Here is a 20,970-nt window from a genome sequence, read left to right as displayed (position 1 = left end):
TTCCCCAGTCACTTTCCTGTTTCCTTGCCATTTCACCCTCAGGCATCAGAAGGCTGTTGTCCCGTTGACAGATCTTTTGTTCTCTGCAGGGTAAAACCATCACACAAACTCAAGCGGACCATGTGGCTTTGAAAAACACTGCTTTACCACACTGACATGAGATGTTGCTTCAGAGGCTAATGAGGAAACATGCAAGTAAAAACAAGCACGCAGCACAAAAAAAGGGAACCTCAAAACAAGCTTTTTCCTTTTCCTGATTGAAATGGCTCTTTGTTTTTCGTAACATTGCACAATTCTCATCCCTCGGTGTCTGGATGAATAACTTCATGAAATGAATCCTGTTTTTGGTGTGGCTGAGAAGGAGTCAACACGCCTAATATTGTTAAAGTTCATTAGTTACAAAAGTGTTGTTGACAGCACACAGAGATTCTTTTAAAGTATCATTCATAATTAATCTAATGAAACTTTTAATCTCTTATTCTCCATGCTCTTGTCTGTAGGTATTGTTGCTCCGTTAATTAAGATGAACTCAGTTATATTTCCATCCATCCATCCATTATCTATACCGCTGAATCCGTCGGTCGGGTCGCGGGGGGGCTGGAGCCTATCCCAGCAGTCCAGTTATATTTCATTAGCCCCAATTCACAACTAAAGTAATCTCATGGTGCTTTAAAATTACAGTTTCTCCGTTTACTGTATGATCTTTCTTAGTGCTAGTGGTTTGATGGGGTTTGCTACTATATATATGAGAGTGAATACAAGAAATTGAAAGAGTCATTTCTAAATTCTTTTTGTTTGTTTTTGTTGCTTTAACGCATGCACAGCACCGCTGAAATTTTCAACGTGATCCAGATGAGCTACCTGTAAGAACTCAAATGCCCATATAAGATGGAGTGGACTTTGTGCCGACATTACTCCCTTGGATTAAGTCAATAAAATGTCTGAATTAGCTTATGTGTGATTGCAGTGGTCTCTCGAGAACCTATGGATTTTACATTTTGAGAAAGGTTTCTGCTCTTAATGCTTGCCTGTACATTGCTTTCTGTTTGTTAGCCAACAGTATGATTACATGTACTGTACATAGAATGCATGTCAACTCAAAAACAATCTTCATTAAAGGTGTGTGCTCCACTCTGGTCCAAAATCTGGAGGATTTCAGGTTAAGAGAACGTATTTGACATGGAGTTTTCTTTTACACGTGTAAAGGGACGACTACAGTTAAAGTCCCGACCCGATTCCCTCTGCATATGTGAAAATGGCCAATAATGCGACATATAAAAGCAGTAAGTCGTCTTATTTTAAAGAAAAGGCAGTTATATGATATTTGCCTTTGATTTAATGTTTTAGAGTGGAAATATTAACTGCCTATAAAATAGCAGACAGTCTGCCAATTGAATAATGAAATAGCCAACACTTCATTAATGTAGAGTAAGCTTGAAAAAAGTGTAACGTTTGAGTAGACAGGTCATGAGACTCATTCTGATCACTTATAGCCATTTGAGCACTCTTATGTGCATTTGGTCATAAAGCGAAGTACTGGACAAATGGCCCAAATGATTCAGCAAGACATTGTATGAATCATCAAAGAGATAATCTTTTTCACAGCAGACAACAGGAAAAGTATAGGTGTAAATCATTTACAGAAGCTCCATTAAAATGTGTAACAGCCGGTATTATGCCACTGGAGCCATGCCCTAGCTCACTAAAGATATTTACATGCACCAGTGTTTTTCCAGCCATATGATGAAGAAATATTGCCTTTGAAATGGTCTGTTCATCCTGTTGGGAACACAAGTGTGGATTTTAAACACGAAAAGAAAAGAAAAAACATTCAAAGATGGATTAGTTCACTGTTTAACCATCAACAATTCTATTAGTTCAAGAGCAAAGCCTCATTCGAAATCGGCTCCTCAAATGTTCGGATGCTTTCAATTGATCATAAAAACATACGACGTCCACTGTTTGGGCTTTTTCAAATAATTACCGAAGCTGGGTAGGCTACGGTCTATATAAATGGCTTGAAAACGTGTGTGGCCTGCCAGTGACGCTGAGTTTCAGAATCAGGTGAAGGGATAACGGAGGGGGGACTGTCGCTTTAAGAAGTTGTTAGCTGAACAAGCTGGTGATTTTCCACTCAAACTGATAATAACGCGCATCGGCTCATAGAAACAACACGCGCTTAAAGAAAGCAGACCACGTTGTTTTAAGTCAAAAGTCTATTTTAGGCTGCAACACCAGGAACAACAGGCTGCTTAGTAAAAGTAAGAGGACAGGTAACTAAGTATCTTCTTTCCACACGAATGAATGAATAAATGAAAATGAGGTGACGTTTTAATGTGAGAGACGTGTGATAGAAAAAAAAAACAAAACAAAAAAACAACCAAACTATTCGCATTTGAAATGGATTTTTAACATTCACATTTAGATTCGTTTATTCTGATTAAAACAGTTTTGTTCTCTTTTGCTTGGGCATTTACAGCGTCCCTGTTTTCATTTCCACGAGGCTTCCGCTAAAATAGTAATAATGATTGGAAAAAAAAGAAAAGAAACTCCAGGTTGTAAACCTGCTCTAAACACAGCCTAAGTAAATGTTTAAGCTATAAAGAAAACGCGCAGACTTGGCCTATGAACCCAGTTTCCTGCGTTTATATCTGATAAGAAAATGTTCCTGTTTGATCTAACGTGATGCTTTCAAGCGCCTCCGGGATTCACAGTGACATGATGCCGGAGAATATAAATGTTCTCTCGTTGGTTACAGGTACACTTTTCCTTTCCACGGCCACAGCTCATCCACCGATGATATGAATGAATGGATAAATGTTTATTTTTGCACCCCTGTGTATGAGTGAGATGAAGTAAGACGTTTACTAACATATATCTCATGCTTAACCTAGTTCTGCATCTGCCCAGAGTATGATTCCACCCTCTCAGTAGATAAAGCCTAAGGGGCTGCTGGACCTATTTTTTTTAGCTGCCCAGGTGATTGACAGTGCTAACTTTCTCAGACATCATCTGTTTAGAAACATTTGATTAATGATCCACTGGACTCTAAACGTGTTTCAATGTAAGGAAGTAGCACCTGGAGATAATTTTTCTCTTGTAAATTATGATATTTATGTGTTTTAATCTTCTGAAGCACAACACAAGGTAGCTCGCACGAACACGAGCCTCACTGACACATTAGTTTTAAAGCCAAAACTGAGCTAAAAAATAACAAAAGAATAACCAAAACCAAAGCTTATGATCCCGTTAGAGGAAAAGGTGACTGGATGTAGTTGAGTGGGAATGATTGGATTCTGTATTCACAATCTTGAAAATAAAGACTGTCAGTAAAGATGGCACACAGAGCATGACGTTGACTGAAATCTGAATTCACAAAGCTGCGCAGTGTTAGAGGTGTGTGTGTTCGGTGTTTGACTGACAACTTGTCATCACTTGATTTTTGTTCTCCCATTTAACCCTGCTGATCCTGAATAGGAATCTCTCAGTTGCTAATTGACTGTTGCTGCCAGCAGCCTTAGTGCAGCCATTGTGAGCCCTCAGAGCAGTCACCAGTATCTAAACAGTCTGTGCACAGGCAGAGAAGATACATGACCTTATTAGGTTTTGTTATAAGCCGATACTGTGCTCGTTTACATTTCCTAGATAATGAAACGCATGTTACTGGATAGATTAAAAGAAAAAGAATCCTGTGCTAGAAATGAACCCACCAGGCTCTTCAATACAAGCAGTTTTCACACAGGCATGCTTGGGAACTCATTATGAATCTGAGCTTCATATTTCAGCATTGTTAGAATATTTATAAAAGGCACTAAAACCCCCAGTTTATCCTTTTGTTGGAGATCATAAATCAAGATCCACCCCCAGTAAAGGCGCAACTCAGCCTTCCTCTTGCTCTGAAATGTCCTCTCTGTGTCCAACATGAATAAGAAGTGTGTGCGTGTGTTGCTTGTGCGACTCGCTCGTCCCCCACCACTGAGCTGTGTGTATGTTTGTGGGCAGGGTGTAGTGGGAAGTGGAAATTTACAGTCTACCATGTTGGTACCTGAGTTGTCTGTCACAGCGAAGCTGCATCCAATCTCCACGTTGGATTTAATTGTCTTTAGCCAAGGGGCGGGTCCTACTGTCAGCTCCACTTCTTGTGACCCGTGTCTGCATAAAGGCATTCAGTACAGAGGAATGGTGACAGCTGAGAGAGAGGAACACTATACATAGTCGCAGCCATGAAGGAAATGTAAGTTTTCTAAATTGCTTTTAGACTTCTTATAACTGGGTACGAATGTGTTCTTTCGGATTCTTCTCTTTGAAGAATGGTCAAAAACAGTGTCATGTTTTTTCTGTGTTGCAAGAGGTGTTAAAAGATGTTAAAAGCTTAAATACATTAAAGAAAGAACTGTGAACAGGACTTATTGTTGTCTTTTATGATTCATGTTGTCAGGATAAAGAAAGAGGCAGTGATTTTTTTTTTATTTATTTATTTATTTTTTTTTATTCAGTTCTGACAATATTAGACAAGTCTTATCTTTTTTATTTTGCTACTGTAAAGGAATTGTTAAGTATGTCCGAGTTGAATGGACAGTTTCTGCCAAGTCCCAACCTCAGGCTGGCACGTGAAGGCACATACGCCGAGCAGACAAGAGTAAAAGGTTAGAAAGGGATAAGTGGTGTGTGTGTGTTGGGGGGGGCGAAACAGGATGAGAAACAGTGTACATGAACTGATCCAGTTACATAAGCAGGTTTGAAAATGGAAAGCAGTTTGAGGTGACTTGTCAGGCTCAACAGGAGGAGAGAAATCCTAGAAAATGATGGGACACAGTGTACACACTGTGTAAGTCAAATGAGGAGACACATAATTCCTAATGGGAATGTGGAAGCTGGTTGCTGTTCAAAGTGTCCCGTCCTGAGGGGGGGATTCTTTATTATCACTGTGATGATCATTATTCTGTTGTTAAGTCCTTTTAATTTCAAGTTATTACTGTCTTGGTCAAAGGTTTCTACATGCTAACTCCAGATAGTTACTCTTATCTGAACGTGCTTATTTGTCTTAACTTCCGCAGTTTTCATTTTATTTTTGTTGTCTGAAAGAGTTAAGGGGAAGTGGTTGCTCTGCCAACTGCTTCTCTAAGTTAGACGAACCTACAAAAAAGAGGAAGCCGCTCTCAGAAATTTAACCCGTAACTTACACGTGATTAAAGCATTCTCATTGTGCCTCTTTTGGTCTCTAATATAAGCCAGCTGAGAACTTCCGTTATTTAAATTTCTTGGCATGTCTTGTGCAGTTTTTCCTGTCGTATTAAGGTTTCTTTTCTCCTCTTTGGCTCTTGTGGGGAAATCGGATATTCTGCTTGCAATAATAAATCCTGTCTTTCTTGGAAAGGCAGTTTACAGTGTAAACACGCAAGTGAACTTAAGCTGTTGTCGCTTCCTGAGAGCAGCCTTTGCTTTGGAAGGGTAGATGGTTTATCCCCCTCACTAAATTTGGCTTCTCTCAGACTCATTAGTACATAAGAGAAAGCTGAAAGTAAAACAAGGTCTTAAAGGCATGTTTTGTTCCAAGGCATTCCCATTCCGTTTCCCTCAGCGACAATGTGCCCTCCTCTGAGCAGGAGCTCCATCCCGAGACGTAGAGTTAAAAAAAAAAACAGGCTTCACAGATGTGACTGTGCACTGGAATGATATGGCTATTGTTTTTGGAAACGCTGAATATTTTCACCGTTTGTATCATTATGCTCATCGTTGCGCATTTTGAGAAATGGTGGAAACGGTCTTATGTCTGCAGACTTTTTGGAAATTGTTTACTCTCTAATTCACTTCTCTCCACTCTGTGAATGCCAAAAGGGTTCTGTAGACATTTCTTTAGTCTGAATGACCTCCATACATCAGTTGCTCAGATTAGGAAGATTAACAGCATTGTGCTGTATACCATGTGCTCACGCAGCAAGCTGTAACGCAGTCAGGTCACAGCATTATCTCACTAATGCTCCTGCCTGTCTGTCCGTTATCGCTCTCACCTTTGTCTGTCTTTCTCATTGTCTCTCTGTCTCCTACGTTCAATTTATTCATTTTCTTTTTTTCTTTTTTCTTTTTGCCATCCACAGCATGGCACAAAAAGAGAAACTTCAATGCCTGAAGGACTTTCATAAGGACACCACCAAACCTTCACCAGGGAAGAGCCCGGGCACCCGGCCTGAAGATGAGGCTGAAGGAAAGGCCCCTCAGAGGGAGAAGTGGGCCAGTAAGCTCGACTTCGTCCTCTCCGTGGCCGGAGGTTTTGTTGGATTGGGAAACGTCTGGCGTTTTCCTTATCTTTGTTATAAAAATGGTGGAGGTAGGCAGGAGAAACATATCAGATTCTAGAGTGTTACATCCACAATTATGATTAGGCCCAATGATGTCTCATTCTGAAATGATTCCTGTGTGTATTCCCCAGGTGCATTTCTCATCCCTTACTTCATCTTCCTGTTCGGGGGTGGCTTGCCTGTGTTCTTCCTGGAGGTCGCACTTGGACAGTACACCTCTGAAGGAGGGATCACCTGCTGGGCCAAACTCTGCCCCATTTTCACTGGTCAGTCCAAACACTTAAACACTCACATCTCCACTCACAGAAAGATGACCACAAGCTCTGCATCACAGCACTAATCTTCCCTGATATTTAATGCTGTGGAAAAGCCCAACTTGTCTGAACAAGATTTCTGCCCCGATTCTTTTTAATTCTTTTTCCCCGGCTCAGTCAAGCATTCATCCTTTCGACATTCTGTTCTGCAGTGGTGTCACCTCACACACTTGCGCAGCTCGATTGGCATATCCTCATTAGATACACAATCTTAAACAACAATTCAAAGTAGGTTCTAAAAGTTGAAATGACTGAACACAGAGGATCTAGTTTATGTTAGTGAAGGTAAAAAAAAATCACTAAGAGTACACACACATTTATGTAAACATAAATAAGCCACCACAAACACAGTGTGCACCAAGTTGCTTCAAAACAGAGGATTAGCCTTGGATTGCAGATTTGGTGAACACAACGTACTGATGAGTTCTTGGTTGCCATGTTAACAGACTATGGAACAAAAAACAAACAAACATTAAGTTGCAATTCAATTGGGCAATGGCATGCAGCATGTGCATGAGAATCTTTTCTTTTTCCACCATCTGTATCTATTAGTTTTGTTTAGCTCTTGAGAGATTATAAATACTGCATGTCCTCAGTGACAGAGTCGTCACAGATGGGGGACAGTCTTGGGCTTCTCGCTGCCTTTACATACTTCCCAATACCTTTGAGTGACAACTGTAGACAAGCTTTGGCGCACCGCACCCTCGGCAACTGACGCGACACACTTACTCATGTCAACACAGGGGAAGTCTCATGAAAGAAGAGGACCCTACTCGGCTGCCGATAGACTCCAATTAAACAGCATTTAAAAGGGGGCTGAGGCTGCTGCCCATCCATTTGCTGCAGTGTCTGGCTTCGCAAAAAGTTCTCAAACTGGATGACAACAGAACCCCCCCCTCTTGTTCTTTTTAAAAGTCGCACAGTGAATCCACAACCTTATTCACAGCTCGACAGTACACTATCAAGTACACACATACACACCTGTCACAGCACTGACATATGCCGGTCAGTTTGCATTTGGAATGTGGGAATGAGGAGGTGGGGGTGACAGATGATGAGTTTAAAAATACTCTGGAGTGGTGGACGAGCACCAGGGATTTCTGTGTTCAGGTTCGTGGCAAAGTCATCTAAAAATAACATAAATACACCAAGGACGTTATAACAGTTGAAAGTTCGTTTCAAGCTTTTGACGCCAGCCATTTTGACTTTTTAGCTTTAGCACCTCTTTTGAAGTTAAAAAAAAAACAAAGTTCACCCCTCAGTATCACAGATGGGTGTGGTTGGGTGTGGTCCAAGGTGGGTTGCATTGAATCGCTATCTACAGCCAACCATTTAAAGAATAAACTAGTACAACACTGCAGTAAGCTTAAAGTTAAGAAGCTTAATGATAACTTGAGAGTTGTTCAAATGGATTTAATCAACATGAGTAATTGTAGGTGAAAGGAGCTGTGTACGGGGATGACACCATCTTAACACTGCAGAGCTTTGCAGTCTTTTAACTGTTTCTATACCCTGTTTTGATTCACTCTCACTACACTCTTCAAAAGCCGCAGAAGACGGCAATAAAAAATTGAGGGACACAGTTCGTGACCAGCTGAGGAGCATACTGGCTAAAAAGCCAAGTGTTTAGCTTAAATTCCTAACAAACATTATCTAAATTGAGTGTTACTTTGTATTTGGTGGATGTGTCCTGTAAAAAAGGCAACTAACAAGTTTGCCACACGTTATTATGTTGTTGCTGTTCCTAAGCGCGGGGAAACCTATTTAAACTCTGCAGGTTTTAACCAAAGAGTTTAACTGTGAAACTAAAAGATACAGTAACTGAGCACGGGTTTATTTTTCCTGCATTCTTTTCTTGTCTGCAGGTATCGGCTATGCTTCTTTCGTGATCGTATCTCTTCTGAACATCTACTACATCGTGATCTTGGCTTGGGGACTCTACTACCTCTTCCATTGCTTTCAGCCTGAGCTCCCTTGGGCAAAATGTAATCAGCCCTGGAACACGAAGCACTGTATAGAGGACACAGTACGTAGGAACAAGACCCTCTGGCTGGCAGCCAATATTACCAACTTTACCTCCCCTGTCACAGAGTTCTGGGAGTGAGTATTCACTGGCAACACATCTACACACACACACACATAGACACACACACGCCCTCACAAACAGTAAAGTAACACAGCCTCTTTATCTTGCTTGCGTAAACGTGTTTGAACAGGCACCATTCCTGCATGGTACAGTTCACTTTTAAAAAAGTGTACTTTCCAGCAATTTATCATAAACTTTATTTGTACTGCACTTTTCATAGATTAATTCAGCTCAATGTTTGACTTTAGTCATCAGACTAAACTGAAACTTTTTTTCATCTGCTCTATGACAAGTCTCAAATTTACTCCTGTTCATCATAACAAATGGCTATAAATTGGAAGTGTTTATGTTGTTTTAGACACTTGAAGATTCCAAGTTAGAATATTTTCCAAACAGTATTCAGACTCTGGACTGGCAAAAGTAACAGACCAGCACTGGAAGGACAAGGAATGTGCATGTTGATTTCCTTTATTGTACTTTTAATTTAACTTCTCATGGTGAGGCTCCAACGTCGATGTACGCATTCGTGTTTTTTTGAAAACATAAAAGAAATGACCCCTTCTTTTTCAGATTTTACAAACTACCCTTAACATGTTTGGCTTCTTTGTTTCCTCTGCAGACGCAATGTCCTCAGTATCTCCTCTGGGATTGAAGACATAGGGCCCCTGAAGTGGGACTTAGCTGGGTGTCTCCTGGCAGTGTGGGTTATCTGCTTCTTCTGTATCTGGAAAGGAGTCAAGTCCACTGGGAAAGTGAGTGCTGAGGCGTAGACACATCCTGTACTTATTATGTTGCCTGGATGTTGTTTGCCTTTTACTTTTTTTTATCCTTGCCAGTGATAAAACACTGGTCAGGGAAAACCCACATGCTTGGAAACAAGGTTAAAGTTGTTAAGTTGTTGTTAGAGACACAAGCCTCAACGTTGTCTTGGAAGCTACTTCTTGGCCAGACTCACTGTCGACCGTTAGCAGATGTGGGCCGCTCCTGTGCCCTGTCTTTGTTTCTGTTAGCAGGACAGAAACTGAGTCACAGTCGACAGGAGCAACTCTGTGAGGAAAATTACTAACACTGTTAAGAGCTATTTGAGCTATTTTCTCTAATGGTAGGTTCAATACTGTAACACAGGAGTGCTAGTATGATGTTTAACCAGACTGCATTTCAGGAAGTGAAAAGTTTTCACATAGCCTAATTGCATCACACTCCATTAGGCTCACAAGTGTGTGAAAGGTACACTTTGTGTAGATGGAATTAAAAAAAAAAAAAAAAAAAAAAAAAAACTGCCTATCACTTAGTGATAGAAAATTGTTTTGGGTTAGAGACTCGCAACGAGAACATTCAGTCACGGACATGGACAAAACTTTAAAAACACATAGAGAAACTGTTGTTTTTCTTTTGATTCCAACAGTTTCTTTTGTCAAGCGGTTATAATTGAGACCTCAGAAATTAAGTGTGTATCCCATTTTATTTTTACTCTAGTAGGTTAGTTCTAACTCTGTTGATAATTTTTTTTTACATCTAATGATTTATTTTCTTGTCCAGGTGGTGTACATAACAGCAACTTTCCCATTTGTAATGCTGATCATACTGCTGGTGCGTGGTGTGACCCTGCCTGGGGCATCTGAAGGGATCAAATTTTACCTATACCCCAACCTCACCCGACTCCAGGATCCAGAGGTAGTATAAAAACCTTAGACTTTTATGGCTTCCTTGGTCATTTTGTTCATACAGAAAATAATAAAATAGTATGATTTTTATTTAGATTTTTTTTCAGTGGAAAGGTACATTTCTCATGACCTTTATCAAATCAAATTTATTTGTATAGCACATTTCATGTACAAAACAATTCAAAGTGCTTTACATAAAATAAAAGCATTGCAGCAGGGAGTGGAAGAAGGATTATTGCAAACACAAGCTACAGGCAGTGGGCCGTTAGCTTACCTTAGCATAGCAACTGGAAACAACAACACCTGCAATGTTTAAAAGGTGTTGTAATCCTATTTCAATCAAAACCACGTCCTACTAATTAGTTATATTTAATAATATCATTAGCCATTTTGTCAACTGTAGACAACATCGTATAGCTATCAACAGTGTAGCAATCCATTGGATATTAAGCAGCAGGCATGAGTCAGACAACCTGATCCAAAGGAGCTATAATGAAACTCATAGAATAGAAACAAAGCAGAGGGAGCCGGGAATTTACTTTATTTACAAGTAAAGGAATAAGAAGTAAGATTAACTGAAAGCATTATTCTGAAATGAACACAATAATGCTTTCCCCCCGAAACATTCTTTTTTTTCACTTGTTGTTTGTTCTTTCATATAGCTTGTGTTTGAGTCTGGTTACCCTGGGAGTCAGTTACTTGTTGACGATAGCGACTCTAATTTCTAAGCTAATGTTAGCTAGAGTTACTCACTGCTGTCGGGACAGAAGATAGATGTTTAGGAGCTGCCTTACATCCCTTTTTTTTTTTTTTTCATTTGTTCTAGAAAATTCGTGCCAAAACCTTAGCATAGAAATTGTTCCACAGACTTTTACAGGCAAATGTACTTATTTTTCACCTTTATAACCAAAGCTACAGGGTAAATAAGTTTTATTTGCTCATGTTCAAAATAGCTAATATGACAACCTGTTTGAGAGGGTTCAAATGTGTTGAGGTTTGACTTTTATTTCATCTTTCAGCTAATCGTTTTGATCACTTCTGTCTTCTCAGGTGTGGATTGACGCGGGAACACAGATTTTCTTCTCCTATGCCATTTGTCTGGGCGCCATGACATCACTGGGGAGCTACAACAAGTACAAATACAACTGCTACAGGTGAGTTGTGTTTACGCTGGGAGGAGTGGGACTGTAGTAGTGACAGCAACTCGTGTCAGAGACAGTTGCGTGAAAAGAAAATGGGAACTTCGGTTCCGCTTGTGTTCATTAACAACCTCCATGACATATGTGTGACATAGGGACTGTTTGCTGCTGGGAGGCCTCAACAGCGGTACCAGTTTTGTGTCTGGCTTCGCAATATTTTCCGTCCTGGGCTTCATGGCACAAGAACAAGGGGTGGACATTGCCGATGTGGCAGAGTCAGGTACGAGGGTCCAAGGTGATGGCACAGTGATGGTGGGCACTGCTGCCAAAAAAAAAAAAAAAAAAAGAAAAAATTAAGAAAAGGCAATTGGAAATGTAAACATTTCTAGATTATTTAAAGGAGATAAGAAAAGTAATGTGTTTTTATCTCAGTATCGGACACGATGATGCCCAAAAGCAAGGTTAATCGGCAATTGCACACTCCTTGAATAAGAGCCTGAAACAAACAGAATTGTTCGCTCAGTGGGAAACATGCTCCCTGTTTTCTGTGGACAGATTACACGACACCCGTCAAGTGTTGTGTGCCTTAGCTACAACGTGAGCTGCGGTTTTAAGGAGCTCCTTTATCGGTCCGTCGTCACTATTACAGGTGTTCGGTGGCACCAGGCGTACACATGACCTACCTTCAACTTGCTCATGCCATTAAGTAACTCTATTCCTTTCTGACCAAGGGCATTGCTAAGAAGATTAGCCATGTACTGTATGTAAATGAGGACTGGCACCCTGAGGTGATATTCCTGACCAGCAGCACTGCATGGCAAACTCAGTTCTGTTAACCAGCTCTGGATTTAATGAGGTGGACTCCATTGGTTCTCTTGCTGTCTTCCTGTATTTGTGGGCTATGTGGGCTGAAGGCTATGTGACTTGTTTAAGCACGCTTACCCTGTTCAGTTAAAATAAAACTCTTGCTATATTGAAGACAATTGGGATGTCTTGTTGGAATACGTATTAGAATACGTATTTCATCACATTTTGAAATACAGAACAAATGAGTAAGTGGTAACATGTGTCTTTCTTTGAGAAGCATTGCTTTTGCTCAAATGATCAAACGAAGTTCAATTGCTGACTCTGTGTCTGATGCTTTTACTCTATCCTGTTGAAGTGGTCTTCTTTGTGTAGATGATGTTAGATTACATTCAGCTTATTGTCACTGCACGCAGTAAGTACCAAAATGCAGTTTAGCATCTTACCAATGCTAAGTGCTTTTAAAGACATAATGATGAACACATGTGTTCAAAATTAATAGTACTTCTGTGCATGTAAAGGAAGGGACGTAACTGTATGATATGCCATCCAATACTGCAAACATGTGCCAGTGTGTTTTCTCGATAGATAATGAACAGAAGCAAAACATCTGTTTGTGGAGTAGAAATATTCCATAATGTTACATACTATGGACACTTCAGAAAACACAATATGACAAGTTGTATATTGTTTTTGATGTTTGATTTGCGTGCAACATCATACAGGACACCTTTAAAATAAAAATAAAAACCTGCAAGGAATATTTTATTTCACAATAGCCACAAAACAGTTTTGGCCAACTAAGTACAAATGTTAGAATGATCTCATATCATTCTTTCTGGCCACACGGAATGTGTAGTATACTCCCAGTTAGACTTATTAGCCATCATTTTCTGACCCCCTTTGTTTGTCGTCCAAGCTGACATCTGACAGAAGTGTTAATCATGTCTTTTGACCCTTCTCTCCATCCCCACTCTGTTCTCTTTCCAGGTCCTGGCTTGGCCTTCATTGCCTACCCTAAAGCTGTGTCTATGATGCCAATGCCAACCTTGTGGGCCATCCTCTTCTTTATCATGCTGCTGCTTCTGGGCCTCGACAGCCAGGTCAGTGTTTTTGCAGGAACTGATTAACTTCAGGTAGACTTCCTTTGGGTCCCTCGGGTTTGTTGGCTCCTGCCAGCCCTAATATGTAAAACACATACAGTGTCTGTCTGATCCATATCTAACGTCCCTGGAGGTATCAGATAACTTAGGTTTTCAGAAATTGGTGGGTTTTTGCCAAACATTTGGTTTCTAAAAGTCATTGTGACAGGCTTCATGCAAGCCATACAACTTTGATACGAAACAGAGCTTTGATGAAGACAAGATAATCTAGGGAGACAAAACACAAGTACATTGCCAAGGGATTCTTTGGCTATATCACATTTCCTGCCTCCAAGTGTAATTCTACTCCTGTACTAAGGCCAGCTACCTATCTCAGCCAAGTCCGAGATCAGGCCGACGCTCTAAATTTGAGTACATGTAAATATTCATGCAAGTGTAGCTATTTCCATGGGAGAAACAGGGCCACTGTGTGTTTACATGTGGGTGGTTGCATTTTCTAACCATAGATTTCTTGCAGATTGATAGTCCTGAATATTGTTTACATAGTTTACACACATACATGCCGTTGTTATATAAGAAGGTTTTGTTCGGTGTTGTGCAATAACAGAGCATGTTCTTAGTGCATGGAAATACTGCACTTTGATAACTTTGGCCAATTTCATCATTTTAACATGACATTATGTAGTTCATAAAGCAAAAAGGAGGCACACGGGAGCCCGAGAGTTACATAGACAAGAAAACAGTGATTCACTGTCGTTTTGTTTCTGCTGGGCTCAGCGAGCAACATACCAGTGTTGCAGAGAGAAGCCTTGTTTAAAGTCTCATTACTGTCCAACAAAGACAGCTCTCATTCTCTAATCACTGGCTTGTGGAGACAAAACAAGAGCTGCTTGCACACAGAAAGACACATTGATTTTCTTTTTCTTTTTTTCTCTTTTCTTTATTACACTGAGAACTTAATAGTTGCTTTTGTCCTCACAGTTTGTTGAAGTGGAAGGACAGATCACCTCTATTGTGGATCTCTATCCATCCGTCCTCAGGAAGGGTTATCGCCGAGAAATCTTCATAGCAGTCATGTGTTTGATAAGCTATACCCTGGGACTCGCCATGGTAACGAAAGTAAGTTCACCAACAGTCACCTAATGGAGACTCTGCACTCCTGCTTTTGCAGCTTATTGTGTGTTGCAAAGGAAACAAGACTGCATATTTGGATTTACCAGAGAGATAACACAGCAGACTTTCCACACGCCTGTTTGCTGCTTCATTGTTACAACCAAATATGGCTTCCTACCACACTGACAAGTCACATCCTGCGTGTTCCAAATGGAAAGATTTGGAATGCCGTTTTCCATTTAGCGTTTAACGGTGCTTCAGTGACGTCTCAGCACCTGTTGAACTCTGCCTCTATTGGTTGGGTGCCAGTACTTTTGTGTCCTACATCCCAACACGCTCTGCTTTATACTCCCTTCAATCTTGGGGATTTTCTTTCTTGCCACACACATCAAAGAGATAATTAACGCACCTTTTTGTCTTTTCTTTTTTCAGGGTGGCATGTATGTGTTTCAGCTCTTTGACTACTATGCAGCCAGTGGTGTGTGCCTTTTGTGGGTTGCATTCTTTGAATGCATTGCTGTTGCCTGGGTTTATGGTAAGTGGAAACGACTATAACTGTATCATTTTGAGTAATGATATACAAGAGTTTCGTAGAAAGGCCCAACGGATCTTTATTGAGGTGAACAAAGGTGTGGGTGTTTTACTTGTCAGTAATAAATAAGTTTAACTGGAGGGCTGTGTTGAGGCTATGAGGGGATCGAGATGGAGCTGCTTTCTTGCTAGATTGTGATTGGCTATCCAGAGTTGCCTTCCACCATATTGTACCCTGCCACGTTTAACAAGGCAAAAATATTTAGCCCAAAGACAAAAAGTCTTGAAATGGATTCAAAGCCAATGCTTCATGGTGTCATTTGATACAGTAGTGGTTGAATCCCGCATAACTTCTTCTCAGTGACTTTTTGTTGGTTTAGAATGGAGGCTCTGTTCGCCAGATCAATGGCTCTTAACTTTGGGGTTGGGACCCCTCAAGGGTTCAAACACTGATAATAGAGTTGCGAAGTACATGGCTGTGGTTTGAGAAGTGGTTTTCACCATTTTTTAATTCAGTTTTTAACTCTAAGATACTGGGTCTATTTTAAAAAACTTCAAACTTAAATTTGGGGGGGGCATGTTTCAATCATGATTTTGAAATGCTTTATGGGGAGTATACATATACATAGATGCCTCCTGAAGTGGCTACTGAGACACCCAATGAGCCATGAGCCATGAGCCATGAGTCATAAGTCGAAGCCATGAGTCGAAGTTGAATATTAATTCTTGAGACTGTAGTCACCAAATGACGTCATAGAAATGTATACAACATCCCATTGCTTGCCAGTAAAATTATTTTTACTACTCGACTACCATTAAAAATTGCTGGCACTAAAATGTTTTGTTGCCTCAGGGGACCAATGTTGTGGGCTGGAGTTTAACCTGCTAGTTTTGTCCTCTCTGCGAGTATGTTGTAAATTCTTCAATGACGGGACAAGTCAGTAGTATTGAAGTGGCATGTTTTACATCCACTTATCACATAATTCTCCTGGCTCTGAAGATTTTATAATTTTTTTTTACCCAGACTGTATACAAAATGAAAGGCTTCATTCTAACCATAACCAGGACTGTATACTGAAGAGCTGTTGCTAAAAACCATGTAGGAATGACACTGGGCTGGATCAGTGCAGATCTTTAAGGAGTCACAAAGAAAAAACAAAACAATTATGGACTTCAGAGCATACATTTGGGTGTGACAGATTACGCCAACTCAAAAACTCCTAAAAACACAACCCTGGACTTATTTGGGTCCCCTTTGGTTTGAAAACAACTAATTCGGTTTGAGAAGTGGTCTGCTAAGAGAAAGCATTGCTGGATTGTAAAGGGGCATACACCAAAGAATTCTAAGAACTGGTTCCCTAAACCTTTTGAAGCTTTTCTGTGCTGTTATTAATGCAAATGTGGTTGTAGCTTCTGTTGTTTGTTGTATTTCTCAGAGACTTTGCTCAGTATTCACTCTAAAAGAAAAAAGAAAATGCACATGGGAGTACAACTGCAAACACAAACTCATAAGTTTAACATACGTCACCACTTAAATACAGTTAATAGTCAGCCAGGCAAGAGGACTGATGGCCTATTAAGATAAAGCCATGACTGTTTGTAGCATATGTACATATATATATATATATACATATATATATAAAGCATGACTCAGTGGAAAGATATGCAGCAGTGTATAGTAAACAACACAGATAAGGGCTCATAAACCTGCTCATCTGTGCAGGTAGATGCGAAGGTCATTCTGCAATTAGAAACAATGTTCAATAAAAGCTGATGGTATCTTATGTGCTCTACTTATTTGGCAGAAACATACAGCACAAACTCACTTTATTATTTTTTTCTTTGTGTTGGACAGGAGCTGACAATTTCTATGACGCAGTCGAGGATATGATTGGCTACAGACCAAACCCATGGATGAAATGGAGCTGGACCATAATCACTCCTGTCCTCTGCATGGTGAGAGAGGGTTACTGTCTTGTGGGAGGTGGGGTTGAAGATGCTATCATTGATGACATGTGACAAATGTTGATAGGTGAACTTTTCACGTCATAGGGGGAAGCTTGTTCTAAATGCAGCATGTGTTTGTTTTTCAGGGTTGCTTTGTCTTCTCCTTGGTGAAGTACAAGCCCTTGACCTACAACAAGGTTTATTCGTACCCTGACTGGGCCATTGGCCTAGGCTGGTTTTTGGCCTTGACCTCCATGATCTGCATCCCCATGGTGATGGTCATTAAGATCTTACAATCTGAGGGACCTCTGATTGAGGTGAGTTGATATTGTGTTTTTAAGGTAAACCTTCTTGCAAAGATTTAGATGAAAAAAACATCCCGAACGACGAGTAAAGACTTCCTGCAACTGTGATTAATAAGGTGATTGTTGTAGTGTCCACTAAACTGCTCTACTGGCCACAGCTTGTACACCCTGTGTATTAAGAGTTAGCCCTGCCCTAAAGTGAACCAGCTGCTCACAAAAAAGCAAGAATCTAGGTTTAAAGCAGTACTCATTTTTTAGACCCAGAGGTCAAGCCCATCTTTTATGTACATTCTGTACTAACAGATGAGATTGCAAGCTGATAACCTCACAAACTTCAAAGCTGTGTAAATGAACTGCTATTTTGAAGCCTCAATTTTGGCTTTTTCACTCTTGCCATCTTTGGCTTTATTGCTAGCAGTGATCACATTTGAGTGAGAGGGGGAAGGTGGAGAGAAGTGAGGGGTGAATTTCCCGTTCCGATAATCAAATACGACCTGCAAATAGAATTTCTGAGCAAAGTCGTCCACTTCTTCTCTCATTTTGTCAAATTAACCTTAATCTTAACCTTAATCTTTGCACACGCACGACAGCTGTCGGCCATTTCAAACTTGATAACTGACATTTCGAGCCTTAAACCAGCCCCGTTTCTAAAGATAATTAACCTAATGTTTCATCTCCTTCCCTCAGAGGATCAAAGCAGTGGCAGCACCAGCGAAGACGGGCGTGAGCTCTCGGCCGAAAGAGTACACTTTGAAGTGCAGCGAGCTGACACAGCCCCTGGACCCAAATGGGAACAATGGCTTGATCAAGCCCACCCACACCATTGTGGAAACAACGATGTGAGCGCTCTCTGTGAGAGGAATAAGATTGATGTGCTTTCTGTGTTATCATATTTGCTAACTTTGATAAGGGTAGGTTTACATTGTTCAACATATTCATATTAGAATTACTCGGGTTTGATTTATATTAAGAGATATATATATATTATTGTTGTAATTTTTTTTCTCCTGTAATTCTTCTTTTTTTTTTTTTTCTTCCATTTTTTACTCTATTGATATTGTTGTTAATGTTAAAATTGTTGTTGCTGTAGTTGGCACTGATCTCAGTTTAGGCAGTATTTTAAAATAGAACATGTTCAATATTTACTATCTTTCTGTTGATTCTGGAGAGATGAGGCATTTGCTATGTTTTGTTTCAATAGGAGGCAAGAGGAAAATACTCACTTCTCGTAAATTCAGTTAACAAAATTGGTAATAATCTGTGGAAAAAAAGAAAGTCCAATCAGCCTCTCGTGATCTTGTTGCCCCAGTTAACCTCTAATTTTCATCTTGTTGTTTTTATGTGACAATGAAAGTGAATGTACCTCTGCCAGTGGTAAACGTGGCATATCTCAGAGTACATATCCATAACATTAAGTAGCAATATGCAGTGTATAGTGTTAATCTTACTTGACATCTTTTTAAGTTACATGTTGAACAAGGCCTTGGTAAAATACTGAGAAATGCATCCAACTAAAGATCGATCCTGAAAAAAAAAGTAATAAGAAGAAAAATAATCGAAGAGGAAAACAGTTAAGAAAGAAATCGTAAGGAGAAAAGGGAAGTGGCATTTTTAGAGTATTTGTACACTGCCTCTGTGACTATTATAGTCAGCCCCAGTGCATTTATTGAAACCTCTCTTTGCACTTTACAAGTTGTTTCACCTTTATTGTAGTATTCGTTTTTATTGTGCAAGGTATTGCACTTACATTTGCAACATGTCAGGAGAAAATATGTTTAGCTTCTAACTTTTTGATATAGTAAACTTTGATACAGAAAATCTACTTGTAATGCAAAAGTGAAACCGAGTAGAACTATAACATCAAATACCCTGATTTATAATCATCAGTGGGATCTGTGAGAACATCAGCTCAAAACTTTACTGTTCTTTTCTCTTTTTTTCTTTTCTAAACAACCGGACAGCTCTCTCCACTGTGCTCATTTCAATAGCAGGCATGCTCTGCAGAACTACCACTGAATTCTAGTTTATAATGTTCGGTTATATTTGTATTGTAGAATGTGAATTGTTTGTAAATCACATATGCCTTTTTGTAACAATTTTATACTGTACAACATTTGAACACACGTGGATTAATTATTTCATTATTGTTTATCAATATCAAAATATCAATATCAATCATTGTGAACCCACGTTACACTTCTTCGGTGTGCAATGATAAAACAGAGCAGTGGCATTCTCTGCCCATGTAAAATGCATGATGAATTTGACAATGAAACAACTCACGTAGTTAGGTACAAAATCTGATGCAACTATTTTCCTGAAGCATGTGCAGGAGCCACCACAGGACCTTGCTGCTTGTGCTACTTGGATATCCAAACGTACCAAAGTATTTTTGTCTCACAGTTTTCCCCTTCAAGATCCCCATTGCATCATTTCTGTCTAGATAAAATAAACCTATTTTTCATTGGATTTACTTGTGTTTTTCTCTGCATCGATTGCTGTCAAATGCATACATCAACCTGCAAAATGGAGACATTTCCATCTGTACCTCTAACACAATTTGCTACATATGATTTATGGGGAGTACCTACATAGATGCCTCCTGAAGTGGCTACTGAGACACCCAATGAGCCATGAGCCATGAGTCATAAGTCGAAGCCTTGAGTCCAAGTTGAATATTAATTCTTGAGACTGTAGTCACCAAATGACGTCATAGAAATGTATACAACATCCCATTGCTTGCCAGTAAAATTATTTTTATTACTCGATTACCATTAAAAATTGCTGGCACTAAAAGGTTTTGTTGCTTCAGGGGACCAATGTTGTGGGCTGGTTTAGTTGTCCTCTCTGCGAGTATGTTGTAAATTCTTCAATGACGGGACAAGTCAGTAGTATTGAAGTGGCACGTTTTACATCTACTTATCTCATAAATCTCCTGGCTCTGCAGATCTTTTTCCAGTGCAGTACCCAGACTGTATACAAAATGAAAGGCTTCATTCTAACCATAACCAGGGCTGTATACTGAAGAGATGTAGGAAAACCATGTAGGAATGACACTGGGCTGGATCAGTGCAGATATCAAAGGAGACAAAAAAAACAAAGAAACAAAACAATTATGGACTTCAGAGCATACATTTGGGTGTGACAAATTACGCCAACTCAAAAACTTCCAAAAACACAACCCTGGACTTATTTGGGTCCCCTTTGGTTCGAAAACATCTCATTCAGAGAACAATTCCGATTTGTGGCAGATTTCCAAGTCACACTGCCGGCAAAAAGTAGGAATATCCAGCCTTTCCAGCTTTATCCTCACCTATATTCTTAAAGAGTTCTTGAGTACTACCAATTTCAAGAAATAAAACCTTGCAGAGGAGAGAGTTGGTCACTCTACAACCAAAAACAGATCATTGTAAAGGTGGAAATTCATGATGGGCCAAAAAGCTGTTATGACTTTCTGTGGTATTTGGAACAAAGCCTGTCTCAGAAATTCACCAAATGGTAGAGCAGAAAATTAAAGGGGTCGAAGAGTTGTACATATGCAGTATTTATGTGAAGCATTGGTTTTTTTTGTACTTTGAATACATTGCAGCCCCTTCACCCCCCATTTTCGGAACATTGGTTGCACGTCCCTGGTCATTAAAGTCCTCAAGGAACCTCTTTCCTCT

General features: G+C 39.9%; 1 protein-coding gene across 3 annotated transcripts; it reads left to right on the top strand.

Moving 5' to 3' along the window:
* The first annotated feature begins 2,141 nt into the window (after nt 1-2,141).
* slc6a6b (solute carrier family 6 member 6b) lies at nt 2,142-19,774 on the top strand. 3 transcript variants are annotated; one of them, XM_075474723.1, is made up of 14 exons: nt 2,142-2,261; nt 6,099-6,328; nt 6,431-6,565; nt 8,479-8,713; nt 9,319-9,451; nt 10,239-10,373; nt 11,414-11,517; nt 11,658-11,782; nt 13,297-13,409; nt 14,391-14,528; nt 14,955-15,057; nt 16,909-17,009; nt 17,147-17,317; nt 17,993-19,774. In XM_075474723.1, exons 2-14 carry the CDS (start codon nt 6,100-6,102, stop codon nt 18,146-18,148), a joined length of 1,878 nt encoding a protein of 625 aa, XP_075330838.1. In that variant the 5' UTR covers nt 2,142-2,261; nt 6,099; the 3' UTR covers nt 18,149-19,774. The 3 variants fall into 3 exon arrangements, with proteins under 3 accessions (XP_075330838.1, XP_075330837.1, XP_075330836.1); XM_075474722.1 differs by having other exon boundaries at nt 2,142-2,273; XM_075474721.1 differs by lacking the exon at nt 2,142-2,261 and adding an exon at nt 4,130-4,234.
* Nucleotides 19,775-20,970: the final 1,196 nt, after the last annotated feature.

This window comes from Odontesthes bonariensis, chromosome 10 (assembly GCF_027942865.1).
Source record: "Odontesthes bonariensis isolate fOdoBon6 chromosome 10, fOdoBon6.hap1, whole genome shotgun sequence".
Taxonomy (NCBI): domain Eukaryota; kingdom Metazoa; phylum Chordata; class Actinopteri; order Atheriniformes; family Atherinopsidae; genus Odontesthes; species Odontesthes bonariensis.
Note: the sequence above shows the minus strand (reverse complement) of the source record. Positions and strands in the feature narration are given on the sequence as shown.

Coding starts and splice junctions, on each gene's coding strand:
- slc6a6b (XM_075474721.1), top strand. Junction 6,566..8,478: donor ACTCTGCCCCATTTTCACTG/GTCAGTCCAAAC, acceptor TCTTGTCTGCAG/GTATCGGCTATGCTTCTTTC. Junction 14,529..14,954: donor GACTCGCCATGGTAACGAAA/GTAAGTTCACCA, acceptor TTCTTTTTTCAG/GGTGGCATGTATGTGTTTCA.